At 41.2% G+C, this 14,276-nt stretch overlaps 1 protein-coding gene across 1 annotated transcript in view; it reads left to right on the top strand.

Moving 5' to 3' along the window:
- Positions 1-9,705: 9,705 nt before the first annotated feature.
- Positions 9,706-14,276, top strand: part of LOC311508594 (ninjurin-1-like) — a gene marked incomplete at its 5' end in the record, with an annotated part of 32,285 nt that continues 27,714 nt past the window's right edge. The window contains one exon of the mRNA XM_084573425.1: positions 9,706-9,801. Within this exon, the coding sequence (XP_084429551.1) occupies positions 9,706-9,801 (96 nt within the window). The remainder of the gene's footprint in view (positions 9,802-14,276) is intronic.

Raw genomic sequence — 14,276 nt, 5'->3', positions numbered from 1 at the left:
AAAAAGAGCAAAGAGGTGTAGCACGAGTGGAAAGCTAGCAACTTTTGAAGTCACCAAAGTGGTCACACCTTTAATTACATAGTTGCTTACATAAGTCTAAGCCGTATATATATGATTTAAAATGGGGAGTTATGTCATAAATAGGGAACTTGGCTATAGAGACCAAAACTGTTTTTGTTTCATGCTGTAAATATGTTTATTGCTAATAATAGCTGAGCATTTTAATATTTGACTTGAGCTAGCTTCAAGTGGCCATTTGAGGAACTGCAGTTTTTGGCACTTCACCGTAAACTTCATTTTTCAGAAGTGGAAGTTGCTTCCTAGTAAATTATCTGGCAGAAGATCAGTGCTCCAAATGTCATGCATGCACATAATTCACCTTGCAACGGTCTTTTCTTTGTAGCCTGTTATCATCATGTCAGCGTCTCTGCCTGGAACGTGCTGTATTTTACCGCGTTCCTCTTTCATAATACATTCAGCGATATCTGGTGAAGATTTACCGGTCAGACGCCGGTTGTGGGTGTAAAAGCATCATCTGCTGCTACCATTTTAAAAAAAAAAAAAACAGAAACAACACTGAGCTCAAATTCTAATTAAATGCAGAATCAAAGTGCTAATGCGGGTACCGAGTAAGCACTTCCCCGCTCTTCCCCCAGCATTTGACTCATTTCTCGTCATTCTGTCTCAGCTTTGACACTTCCTTGTGCAACACAGTTCAGCCTCTGAAGCAGCAGGTTGAAGGCCTTCATCAAGAGAGCCTCAGAACAGCATGATTGACGCTTTACTCATACGGTAGTTTCCTTCTTTGTCTGCGTTGCAGTTGAGCTCCACTGAAGCCTAAATTCACTGGAATCATGACGTCCAAGGCTCAGTGCATTTGTTGTATGTTATGTGCATGGGTGAGTGCGAGAGGCTCAGTGTGTCAAAGGAAGTGCTTTAAAAGATCTTGTGTTGCAACAGCGAACCTGTCACTTCCCCTCTCGGTGACAATGCATGCAGCTCTCTCACTTTCTCTGCCTCTGTCATTCTCTTTGTTTGTTTTAATGCGTGTGCACTTCAACAGAAAGTCTTTGCAAAAAAGTTAAACACTCATAATGTATCACGCACTGCTGTTTAAATGGATCAAATCACCAGTGCAGTACAATCTTCCACCAGACAGTGACACTAAAGAGTCCAGTCCAGTCTGCTCGTTTCTCCATTAAAGTTGACTGATTGCACTTGATCTCACTGTAAACATTCATTCTCCACATTCTCCTCTTCTCCCCTTCACTCTGCGACTCTGTACCGCTCCCCTTCATGGACTCGTTATTCCGCTCTGGCCAAGCAAAATTTATCCACACATGTTCTCGCTCGCTCTGGCTCAGCTCAAATTGGAGGCAATTAACGTAAATGAGGTTTTGCTCCCCGAGGGCAGACATGTAGGTTAAATATATCATGGTGGCTTGTTTCTGTACTGTAATTGTGTATTAATTATTATTTAAAAAAAAAAAGGAAAAGTCAGAGAGAAGAGGAGATAAATGTGATTAAACATAGAGAGCAATTACAGAGAAGCAACCCTCAAAGTAAATAATTACAGACTTTGATCAAGACAATTTGGGAATGGCTTTCTTTGGCCTTGTTTCTAACTTGTTCTGCAGCTTTTTTTAATGTAATATCTCGCTTGTGGGACCAAAGATAACAACGCATAATCGTTCTCGGTTTGTTTTTTAAATCCCTCGTGGGAGGGGCTAGGTGCGTTACCGCAGCTAAAAGTAGAGAAGGCTCGACATAAAACTATTATTAAACCATGTCAAGGCTAAGTGTTTACAAATACTTTATAGCTGAGGGATTTCAGTCCCCGATTTTACTGGGATTTTAACAAAGCCGCAGGAAACTAGGACTCTCAGCGTGTGTGTGCCTGTCTGCACCACTTTGTGTGAGCGCTGCACAGTCTGCACTAAAGCCACAAATACTAAAGCGTGGCCCTGAAATGTTGTTATTAGGGTAATAACACAGGCTCAACTGTTTAGCTTGCAGCCGCTTTTTATTTTTTTCAGTCACTGTTCTTGTGAAGTTGCACTAGCTAGAGTCTGTCATTGTAAATATGCATAGAAGCCGTAAATGCAGGAGAAAATCCATTGGTGGCTTAATGGCCTGATCAGACATCAAGAATTAAAAAAATATTAAATAACTTGTGGAAGCATTTTCAACAACATTTTATACATTTGGTTTTCTAGACTGTTGAATATGCCGTTATTATTAAAAATGTCCTGCTGTGACTGACTCATTCAAATTTTATTTACATCGCCTTTGGAAACATTCAGCCTCCACGAACTGGAGCGACCGTAGTCCTCGTTTTATAAAAGAGTATAATGGATGTAGCAGGAAAACCAGGACAGAGATGCACCTAAATTAAATCAATTGTTGACCCATTTCGCCTGCTTTCAGGACCTTTTCAGTGTTTTGACGCTTCTCCTTGAATAGGTGGCTGTTTAGTTTTGAATGCAAAAGTAAGGAAGAAGCAGCTGAATTGTGCAGCGGGCTTACAAAATGATCAGCACTTGCAAATTCTATTTTAAATAAATAACTTGTTACTTGGAAATGCCATTTTTTCCTTGATGAAAGTTGGATGACAAGATTAATACCACTACTAAACTTCATCAACCTAGCTTATTTTAGCTTAGCTTAGATTAGATTATTTTATCTGAAGGACTGGAAACAAGGGAAAGAGGAAAAAGTACAATAGACCAATAAATACACTCAGCTTCCTATTGCACATGCTTTTTATGTTGGTACAGGATATAGCATGTTAAATTCGGAGATTTTTCTACCTGCTAAAATAAGCTAAGCTAAGCTAAACTGAGCTAAACAGAAGGTTTAGTAAACATATTTCCTAATACTGTAATATTGTGCCTCCACATGAGATAAGCTAAGCTAAGCTAACTGGTGGAGGTAGTTTTACATTATCAGACAAATGAAAGTAGAAAGAGTGACACACTAAGTTAAGCTAAGATGACCAGGTGGTAGTTTCAAATTTACAGACAAACATAATCTGTCATTCCCTCAGACATTATTACAATATATATATATATATATATTTAAATTATTATTTGTAAGGCAGAGTTTAGCCCACCCATGTGCAAGGTATTTTTCTAATGCTATATCACTTTTACATCTATCTGTTATGATGCTAAAGAGATGATTAATATAGCTTACCTTAGCTTAGCTTCAGTACCAGAAGGCTAAAAGAGTCTGGTTCTGTACAAAGTTATAAAATAACACAAATGCACAAAAAAATAAATGAATGCACACAGTCCTTTGTTCCACATGTTTGATCATGTTGTTAGAAGATATTACATGTTACCTTCAGAGATTTCTCTACATGCCAAGGTAACAGTCCCATGCTTTATTCTAAGCTAAGCTAACAGGCCTCAACTCTTTAGGAAAATATCTGTCACTCCCTTCATTAATACTGTGTAGAAGTATCTATCTATAAACCTTTAACACCATTGCCTGAAAGCAGAATATAGTGTTTGGTTTCCGGACAGATTTTTGCTGAATACTAAAGCAGCAATGCCACACACACCCTGAACAGGCTGAACATGAAAGCACATGTGCACCTGCTCATCTATCAGTGATACAAACCAACACTTTGATCTGCAGCACCCTCATCCAAAGGCACCCTGCTGGACGCATGTGTATGTCTGCATGTGAACGTGTGCGTGACGGTGTCTGTGTGCGTTTCTTTGGTAATGTAAACTCGCTGTTATCTGTCGGCATCAGAAGTTTAGATGTGGAAATTCCTGTTACCTGTGGAGGGAGCGTGTATGGATGTGTGTGTGTAACTTGTATTACTCACATTGTGGGGACCCATGTTTTTCATGGGGACTTGTTTTCCACAATGTGATCATTGTAAGATCACTGGTTTATGTTTAGGTTAAGGCTAGGTTTAGGGTTAGTTTAGTCATCAAGGTTAGTCTACAGTGAATGGCTGTTCTGTAAATCAATGCAATGTCCTCTGAAAAGATGGAAACACTGTGTGTGTGTGTGCATCACTGAGATGGAAATTCTTGGAGCATAAAGGCTCTTTTATCATTGCAAGGATGAGAGACAGGCACTGTCTGGTCAGTGTGTGTTTGTATGTGAGTGTGTATGTGACGGAGCGATTGAAAGCGAGAGGTCAGCGCTGCCTGGTACTCCATCTGCTGAAGCTCTATCGTGGTGTGTTTGTGTGTGTGTGTGTGAGGCAGAAAGAGAGAACAAATGAATGACACAAGGACTAATAGCTCATAACCCAAGGAGAATGATTAAGCCCGAGTGTGTCATACATCGATTGCCACAGCAGATTTAAAGTCCCATGGAGTCCAAATCAATTCTCAATTATGTGTTTGCAAAGCCTGTGTCTGTCAGTTGCAACATCTACGTGGACAACATTTTTTCGATTCTTATTAGAGAAATAATTCTTAATAAAATGGTCCAATAAAATATATTTGTCAGCGAAGAGGTTTTTAACGCTGCAGCCCACATTGTTTCCGGCTTCGTTCGTCTCTTCAAAAACTTGTTAGGACGAGCAACCACCGTGTTTAACGTTCGTCTCCGCTTTTCTGTCCCGCTGTCATCGCATGGCCTGATGTTTACCACAAGTGGGTCGAACATCCACAGAAAGAATCTATTTGTTCCAACCGGTCAGAAGTGATTGAATCAAGAGCTTGCATGGTTATTAAGGCACTAATTGAATTCTCAAAGGTTAACAGCACCCCTCTAAATCTGATGGAAAATTCCTTCTAATTGGGACCAAATGTTCTTTACATTACAGGAGGCATTTTTATTGTGATTGGGTTACTGTTCTTATTATTAGTAGAACGCTAGTTTCAACGTAAACATAACCAGTGACTCACACCTGCAGTTTGCCGTCAAATGTTTCTGTAATTAATGAGACAATGGGTCCTTGATTTCAGAGGTAAGCCGAAGCAGCTTCTCGTTGCTTGCTGGGACTTGACAGAGTTGCCAACTGAAATGACGACTGTTGCTGACAGAATTTATGGTCTGTAGCTAGCTCGCTATGTAAGCTAACATTAGCGACTTGAGTTTATTGATTTCCTCGGGCCAAGGTGTTGCAAACATGAACTTGGTGGAGCAAACCATTTTATTTTAAGGAAGGACTGAGGCTAAAACTGTATGTCCAAAGCATAAAGTAGCTGATAAATGTAAATGACTCCTTATGCAACATGTGCAAGGGAAACAAAGTAGATGTCTGCTCACTGAAAAACTGATCCAGAGCATTTTTAGAGATCAAACACTCGACCGCATACCTTTAATCTTTAGGGCCTCACATGTAAGTCTACATCATGCCGCTATTTCAACATGTTTTCTTTGGTAAACCCTTGTCTTAACTCATCACTGACTTGACAGATAATGCTGAAACAAGTTCACTTCCGCAGCTATGTGTGTAAGTTGACGTGCGCATCACTTTCACCTTCACAAACAGCATGAGTCATTCTGTTACTGGAGTGAAATGACTGCAGGCAATCACAATGGAAACCTGTTTGCACTGATAGCAAAGCTATAAATAACTTCCATGTAAATGAAAGCTATTCCCATTCAGGGCTTTGCAGGTTTTATAAGGTGCTGCATGTTTTGTTGGTGTTGCACAACAAGCCGAGTCAGTTCCCTTATGGTCTTTGTCGTTAGAGGTTTTTTGTGTGTGTGTGTGTGTGTGTGTGTGTGTGTGTGTGGTTGGAGCTTTTCCTTATCCAAACCTACAAGCTCTACAGCAGGCATGCAGTAGATGTTGTGTGTACAAGCAACAAGTTCTTAGTTTACAGTCAAGCAAAGCTGCTACATCCAGAGCAGAAGCAACAACGACGTGTCATTGACAAAAGTTCTCCTTAGCTCCTCCAATTGTACATATACTCACTGACATATTGCTATGATACGCTCCTTTTTCCGTCTTCGCTCTAAAGTACCTTGACATCTCTTCTGTTTACCAAAATGTAGAAACCAGAACAACCGTTTCCAGAGCAGGATTAAGCAGCTATACAGCTGTCAGAATAAGTAAAGACATTTGCCCTTTAACTCAAACTGTTTTATCAACAGAGGAGTTAGTCTTTCAAGGAAGAATTGGGAAAAGTCAGAACTTAGTGTAATTGGCATCTTATAAAGACTCTCAGTTTCTAGGAACTAAAATAAAAACGAGGACGTTTGGCTGCATAATGAGGTGTCTCTGGTAAACTCTTGGTTTCTAGGAATGATTGCAGAAATAAAACTAAAACCTTTCATTTAGGGATTAACTTGGAAACCTACTGCTCAAACAGTCCAGCAAAGCACCAGTCAAATGATCCACTGTGGGCTGTTGAATAGTCACCTTATGACCCAAAATACCTGAAAGAGTAATTCTGGAAAACCACAAGAGCTATTCTCTGGACAGTGTCTCCTGTGATTGGGAGACTTCCTGGAAGCCTGTTAATGTTAATGCAAATTGTAGGTGAACTTAAAAAAGAAGTGGAAAGGCAGATGTTTCTACCCGTGACAGCTCAGCCATGTCTTAAATGAACACCAGAGAGCAACTGTAGTGAGAAGTTCAGTTCATGCCGGGAGGTATTGCCAAAACAAACATTTAATGGCTGATGTGTGGCTTTTACTCATGCTTATCACAGATACATTTGTATTAAAGGTGTTAATAGTTTCTGTCAGCGTGTTTGTCTGTCATGTCAGTTTTTCTATTTTAGAGCGTATTAGTTTGGGGCCGATGATGGATATTGAACTACGTAATAATTATCTCAGGAAATTAATCGCACTGCTCTTCAGTTCTGTTAACAGGTAATGATTGTAGAGGTATACAGGCCTGGATGTATTGTAACATGTATGTTATTAAATGAGGTGGATGTAGGTCAGGAGCGCTACAGAATTAAATTATGTTTAAACTCCAAAAGACATAAAAGCATTTAAATTTGATTTGATTAGATACGAAAAGTTAAGTTACTTCTCACCATGTTCTGTTCACTTAACTTAATCATATCTCTGCTGTTGAGGTGATCTTGTTTTGTGATTACAGTGTGTTCACTCACTTTTGATTTTACCTTTCCTCTGACACAAGGGCTGGGCAAAATAGGGCATAAAAATTAAATGGCTTCTTTTTCAGTGCTGCAGGCAATTCACAAATTAAAATTTTTAGTCTAAATTAAATTAAAGGCCTGACATGTCAAGTCAACAGCCTGTTGTTTGCACAGCCAGAAAGCTCAATGTTGGCGCTGGTCAGAACCATGACAGTGGCTTTTCAACCAATTCAGGAAGTGGAAAAAATATGTATTTTTACAACATGACACAACGCCTGTAGACCCACTGATCAGCAGGATTCAAGACAGACAGCTCATAGACTGTATATAAATGTGGACAATATGTAGCCACTTGCTAGCATTGGCCAAATTGACGCTATTTTCCTGGGGATATGGACAACGGCATCTCGTGAGTTTGGAGCCTCTGTCTGCACTGTACGGTCCGAGAGTGGAGCCACGTGGCGCCACGATATCGATGACCCTTGACCCCATGGCAACTGGTAGTTGCCGTTATGTCACATCCTGTTTCTATAGCATCAAATAACTAACTAAAAAGATCAAAACTCATGCATCAACATTATATTAACTACCTAAAATGACAGAAACCATCCTTGAAACAAAAAATATTTGACTTGTATTTTAGGGCTTTAGTTTGACCCAAGTTTCATCCACTAACATTGAGGAGGCGGAGCTTATGACCTATACTGCAGCCAGTCACCAGGGGGGGCTCTACTTGCTTTGGCTTCACTTTTGAGGAGCAGTTCTGACTTTATACAGTCTATGGGCCAGTTCTGTATGACAGTTTGTAGCTCATCCTAGCTTCCCAGCTCATATTAGCTTTTCAGGTTATTGCTTTTGAATGACAAACATGGACTACTGCCATCTGCTGGTATGAAGAGTCATTTCTTTTCACGCAGCCGCAAAACGTATGTGGCAGTCGGTTGTTGGCCATAGTCTTTGTGATGTGTTTACGTGCAACTTTTGATTCAGGAACAGGCAAAGTCACAGGTGGCCAATGTTGCCGGTAGTTCTTTTAATTCTCTAGGGGTTTGGTGTGTTCAGGCCTACCTCCACAAAAGGCTCAGGTAGTTCATACTTGAGATTAAATGCAGGGTCTTTGACTGGACAAGTGAATGCTATGTCTGCCCTAGGAACTGTTTTGCTTCTTTTGCTCCAACTCTCAGTACGAATAGACCTTTTACAAACTTTTTACAGACTTTAAGCCAAACCCAACCAACCTCATATAACTAAGGTAACATAACTACCTTTATTGGTTCTACTTTGTTGTCTTCAGTGTCTGAAGTAGCCATTGCCCAACCATTTTAATTGACTGGCAAAACTCAAAATCTAAATTTTGTTGTGTATCTCAAAAGCCCTACTCAACACTGTGCGTTACAGCATTTGAAAATCAGAAGAAAAGAAATGGTTTGTTCATTTCTCTTTCACCCAGTGTTTGATGTCTCATGAGAAGGAAATGAAAACAGGTCACACATGTATGTATTTGTTTATGCTCTGTTATTTTCAGTACCATTTTCACTTCTTGTATTCTTCACTTCTGCTGATATCGGTGGCTTCTGGGGCATCTGTACTTTTCCTCTTCTTCTGTCTTCTCGGTTTCTCTTGTTTTCCCTCCTCTCACTTTCTGACTTTATAATCAAAAGCAGCACATCCATGCGATACTGCAGTTTAACAAAAAGCCATTCAACTTCATAATCTAATAAACTTTCATTTTCATTTCAAAACATTTCTTTCTCTGGTCACACAATGCTGAGTATTGTGTCCTATGTTTATATTACCTACGACACATTTTCAGTTCTTGAAGCGTGAAATCGAATATTCAATCTAGTTTTAACTCAGTTTTTGGTCTCCTGAGGAAGGTATCTGACTTTTCAGCTGCTCAGTGTTCTATGTTCGCTAGCAAGTCGCCAGCTGTCTTTGTTTGTGTTACGCAGGTAGTGTAAAGCACGTTTTTAAGGTTTGTTTTGAGCCCTAACCATAAGATTAAGAGATTTGTAGACATGTCGATACTTTACATGATATCTCTCTCAAAGATTCTTGATACTGCTCAGACATTTGGCGTCTTTGGGTCCTTGTTACAGAGCCGGGGGTCCCCTGGTTTAGAGGAGCTGTAAACTCCCAACAGTGAGGCCTCAGTGCTTTAATGGGAACACATCTGACCTCAGTTAACATGACGGAAACGGCACCATGTTTTTGTTGGGCAAACAGGCAAAAATAGACTTAGTGTGCACTGGCATTGGTAATGTTTCCCAGTGGTCGGTCACTCAAATGCAGCCATAGACAGACACAAAGCTAACTTTAAATGAAGTCAAATAAAGTTTTTGGACAGTATTTGCCTGGTTTTCAGACGGATGGTTAATTTTTGGTAGCTAAGGTTTTTTTTTGCAAATTTAGCACGGGGATGAGACAACACACAGACTGAAGGAGTGAGAGACAGGGAGAGGGGGTGATCAGGATGGTGTGAATAAGCTGTTTGTTTGTCCCTCCGTTGTCCTGCCCGGCCTTGCCTGGTGCTTGGTGCCTGGCGTCCAGGGTCATTTCCTTTCATAGCGACCACTGCCATCCCTTGCATTAGCATTTTCACTGCTGCGAGGGCAACATTCAAGGGTGCGTGCTTGGTTTGCTTGCTCGCTTGCTCGCTACGGGCCTCATTATGCAGGGACTGGGGAAGACCGAGAGAGGAGAGCAGGGCCGAGACATCGACCTGACATCGCTGAGATCCACCATGCCAGCCAGCGGCCCACTGCAGGTTAGTGCACCTTAAAAAAGACAGAGAAAACTGGGTGAAAAGAAAACAAAAGAGAGGATCAAAAAAGGAATGGTAGCATTTTGCAAGATGAAGAACTACAGCTGCATCTCTTTTCCTTTTTTCGTTCAGCTGTGGCCTTTCCCACCTTGCTCTCTTCCTTCTGTTTCCCCCTCTTTCCCAGCTTCACTCTTTCATCTTCCTTTTCTCCCACTCCTGGTCTCTGCATTACTCTGAATCACTGCTCCCGTCTCGGCTTTACCACAGAGCTGCGGTATGTCCTGCCTATGTGAGAGGTTGAGGATCAGAGGGTCGCTGTTTGGCCGTCTGGGTTCGCTTGAGTGTCTTTGCTCTATTCTGAGACCAATATACGATCGCAACATCAATCAAATATCAATTAGGGCCTGGGTGCAAAGGCTAAAAAAGTCCTCTAAAGTAGCTGTACGCCAAAGGAACAGGTACTCTCTAATGCCAAGGAACAGGGGTCATTGCAGGGTTGGGGAGCTGATACAGACGTTTTTAGAGAACAGATTTTTTTCATACTTTTTAAAACTCTAAGTTTCCTTTCATTGCAGTTCTGCTGTAGATCTGCACTGAGCCTCCTTGAAACCACCAGCTGACATACACACACATATCCTATGTGCACACACTCGGGTGTCTGCTGCGATTCATCTTCTGTATCAGTGTCAGGGGCAACAGTGCTCCTGCCCCTCGGCCAGGGGTATCACTTACTGGTATATTTAGCTACATAATCCCTGATGAACAAAGTGCTATTACTCAAGACAAGATGTGTGTGTGTGTGGGTCTAACTAAGTGCGAGAGTCAATGTGTGTGTGAGATAGTTGATAGTTGAAGAAAAGGCCCACCGGAATAAGCGTGTAGATATATCATCTATATTAATGTCCTCTGCCCAAAGTCGCTTTATAGCTTAATTGCTGCTCGGTGCCTCACATATTAGATGAAGTGCCTTTTTCTTTCATTTGCATGCTTTTCCTCGTACTTTGTCCAGAGTCACGCCACTGCGAAGGCATGAAAACAATGACTAGTTCATTGCAGAAGGCAGACGCAGCTTTGCTACTGCTGCTAGCATTTCCAAATGCACAGAAACGTAAAATGATATGTGCCATAATTAGGCAACTTTACAGAAAAAATTACGTTCTACCTTCTCCTTTTGACAGTCTACAGCTGGTTCAGTTTGTAGTTCATGAATTTAGCAAATAAATAGGGTGGTACATCTGCCTGCCAACCACCTCCGAATTTGCCAGTCATGAATAGTGCCTCCATTCATTTACCTCAGTTTACACTTTTTAAAGGTGAATGAGTTACTCATGAATATATTGTGCAATATACAGTACACATGTACATGAAAATGATCTGTTAATATATCCCTAGTGCTGGTAATATACTGTGTTAGTGGTCAGTGTAAGCACAGAAGCTGAAGTAGTTGAGGCCTTGTGTATATTTTCACAGCAGTTATCAAGAATTAATGGCGCTAACCTGGATTACAAACAACGGCGCAAGAAAAAAAAAAAAAAGGGCCTTGCACCCTTAAGCGCATATAAGCTGAGAACCCATAGCACCATTCGGCGGCATTCTGCCATGAGCTATGGTCGTAATCATCATATCATGTGGCTCTGAATGTAAATGTTTATTTCCACAGATGCCAAGGCCTCGCCACAACTATGCATTTCGACCCCGGTGGCTTAATTACATGTTGACAGAGAGAGAGACGTTATGATCGCCAGAAAAGCGGAAATGAGCGATGTACGAGTGGGAGTTTGAGTAAGCATGTGTGTTTAAGAAATCACTCTCTCAGCACATCCTGTATGCGATGGCAGCCCACGCCGGTGGTTTGTGTGATTGAAGCTATCGTCGGTTTGCAGCTCGTGTGTCTTCGCCGGGCGGTTTTAACAGCCAGATGGATGCATGGTTGCTACTGTGCGCATATTTTATGATGCAACAGGTGTAGTGGTGTAAGTATTATTAGTAGTATAAAGGTCCCATATACATTTAGAGGTGGTTTGATTTTAACACTTTAACAAACTACCATCATTTTTGATAACACACCTAAAACATCTGTTGGAGCTCAGTAAATCCCATGTCAAATTCTGTCGGGGTGATATACAGAGAGATGAAATGTTGTTCGTCACCCAGAGCTTTAAGTACCGTCTGATGAATATGAATATGTTTCTTAGTCTTCTAGACCGGGACATTTAACATAGCTTCAAATCAAGTCCAAAGGGAAGCATGTAATTTTCCAAATTTGGATTTACGAGGTTTTCATGTGATGTCGATGTGGAGCTGTCATGATAAATCTATTTCTATGGTGTGAAAGCTTTACACCTCTAAGCCACTCTCTATGTATAGAGCACAGCAAGAGGGTGTGGAGCGCCGATACAGAATTAGTAGGAATCGCGCGCCGTCTCCAAGCATGGTTGTCATGTTCCAAAGACAGACCGACGACACGCTCTCAGAGGAGGGTGGTTGCTAAGTTTACCAACTTTACAAGATAAGACCACCATTTAGCTTAGGACGTTTAAACATAAGTTCAAATTCAAGTCCGTGCCAAACAAGTAGCGGTGTGAGTCACAGTTTCCCAGAGTTTTAAATCTTTTTATCTGAGATTTCCATGCTGGCACACTGATAGTGATGCATTTTATGTTAGCCAGCAGGACTGTTTAACAGAGCAACTTAAGCAACAGACAAAAGAAAGGCTACAGCTACTGGGAATATAGTGGAGACAAAAGTTACTAATGTAACTTGGGTTCTGTGAATTCATCGTTTCATCTCTGGCAGTTAGGACGTATAAAATATAACCTTGGAAGCATCCAAGTAGGGGATGAAGCAAAAACATGGATTACCATTGGCGTACATTATATGAATGCATCAACAATGTTTGCGTATTTAATCTCTTTGCCAGAAGGGGGAGACAAAAAGTCGACACTGTAGCTTTAATATTTGTTAGTAAGCAATGCAATAATCAGTTATTTTCCCTTTGTGATTCTGGTCCTAGCCTGGCTGCGACAGTCATATTAGCTCATTAATTCGTACTGAAGACAGAAACCTTTTTATTTTTATTTTTTGCTTTATTAGCTGGACAATCAAAGCAACATTTCTGGATGTGTTTGTTTGGGGTGTGTCTTCCGTAATGGTTGTGGAATAATCTCTTTCAGTGTAATCTTCCACCCAGAACTAAACCCTTTGTTGGTCTTTCTGTGTTGTTTTCCGATTTCACTGAAACGAACTTTCACTTGAACTTCACGAGCTTCACAACGTGCCTAACAGTTCTATACGTACACGGTATTCCTATCCTAGTGTCAAGGCATAAAGCAAAAGTGAAAGTTGAAATCACAGCCACCCTTCATTCATGACAGTTATATATCAGACATGTGTTAAGTAATTTCTTGAATGTGAGCAAGCCTGAACTAGCCGTCGATTGACATTGGCAGATGCCAGGAGGGCAGAGCCACTTTTGGACAAGTATTGTGTGTCAGTCAGAGCAAAATAATACCAACAACACGTTCACATGTCATAATAACGGCTGAATTTCAATGTAATCTCAGGTCGTACTCTTCAAAAACAAGTGAATCTACACAAACAGGTAACGTTTCATCTGTCTGTTTTAATGCCTGCAGCTATGTGTCCCTGTCGCCCCCTTCCTACTTCTCTCACTCCCAAAATACATTGCTGCATTGTGTGTGTGCATCTGTGTGCATATGTGTGTGTATGTGAAACCCTCTCGTGGCCCCTACATGGCAAATGCCACATTCTGAGTGTAGGTGTGAAGTACGAGAAGGTGTGTGTGTGTGTTTGTGTGTGTGTGAGTTTGTGTCTGTGTGTACGTGCAATTCTGGGAAGCTTCATCTGAGACCCGGGCCGAGGCTCATCTTTAAATGACATGGGACTTTTAAATTATCCCTCGTCATGCTGCGTATTGACAGACGTGATGTTGTGTAATAGGTGTGTAAGGTGATCCAAAGTATGGTAACTATGTCTTTTGCCTTTTGCGTTCCTTTTGAACTGAAGTTTGAGTTCCCGGCATAACATTTCTACTGGAATGCCACAACAAATAAATATTCGGATTCGGAATACTGGAAAAACACAACTCATCCAAGATGGCCGCTCTCTGTGCAGGCCCTCCAATATTTGGCGTGGAGACAATGTCAGCGTGACAGTGTTTCCTTCTTTCTTTCTTTGCTATTTTAATTCCCCCTCTCGCTTCCTTCATCATCTCCTTCAACTCCTTCTCCCTTTTTTCTTCATTACACTGTTCCTCTTTCCGTTTTCTCTCTACTCCTCTTCTTACTCTCTCCTCTGTCCGGGGGGGGGATGGGGGGGTTCTGTGTTTTCTTTTCATTTCAAGGGGGGAAATGATGGCTGACTCGCTTTGAATCTAAAACAGCAACAGTCGTGTCCTGTGTCCGTGTACGTTCACCAAACGTGAAAAGATTTTCTCGAAGCTTTAGAGTACGTGCAAA

This window comes from Chelon labrosus (genome assembly GCF_963514085.1).
Source record: "Chelon labrosus genome assembly, chromosome: 23".
NCBI classification, from domain to species: Eukaryota; Metazoa; Chordata; class Actinopteri; order Mugiliformes; family Mugilidae; genus Chelon; species Chelon labrosus.
This window is presented reverse-complemented; position numbering and strand designations above follow the sequence as displayed.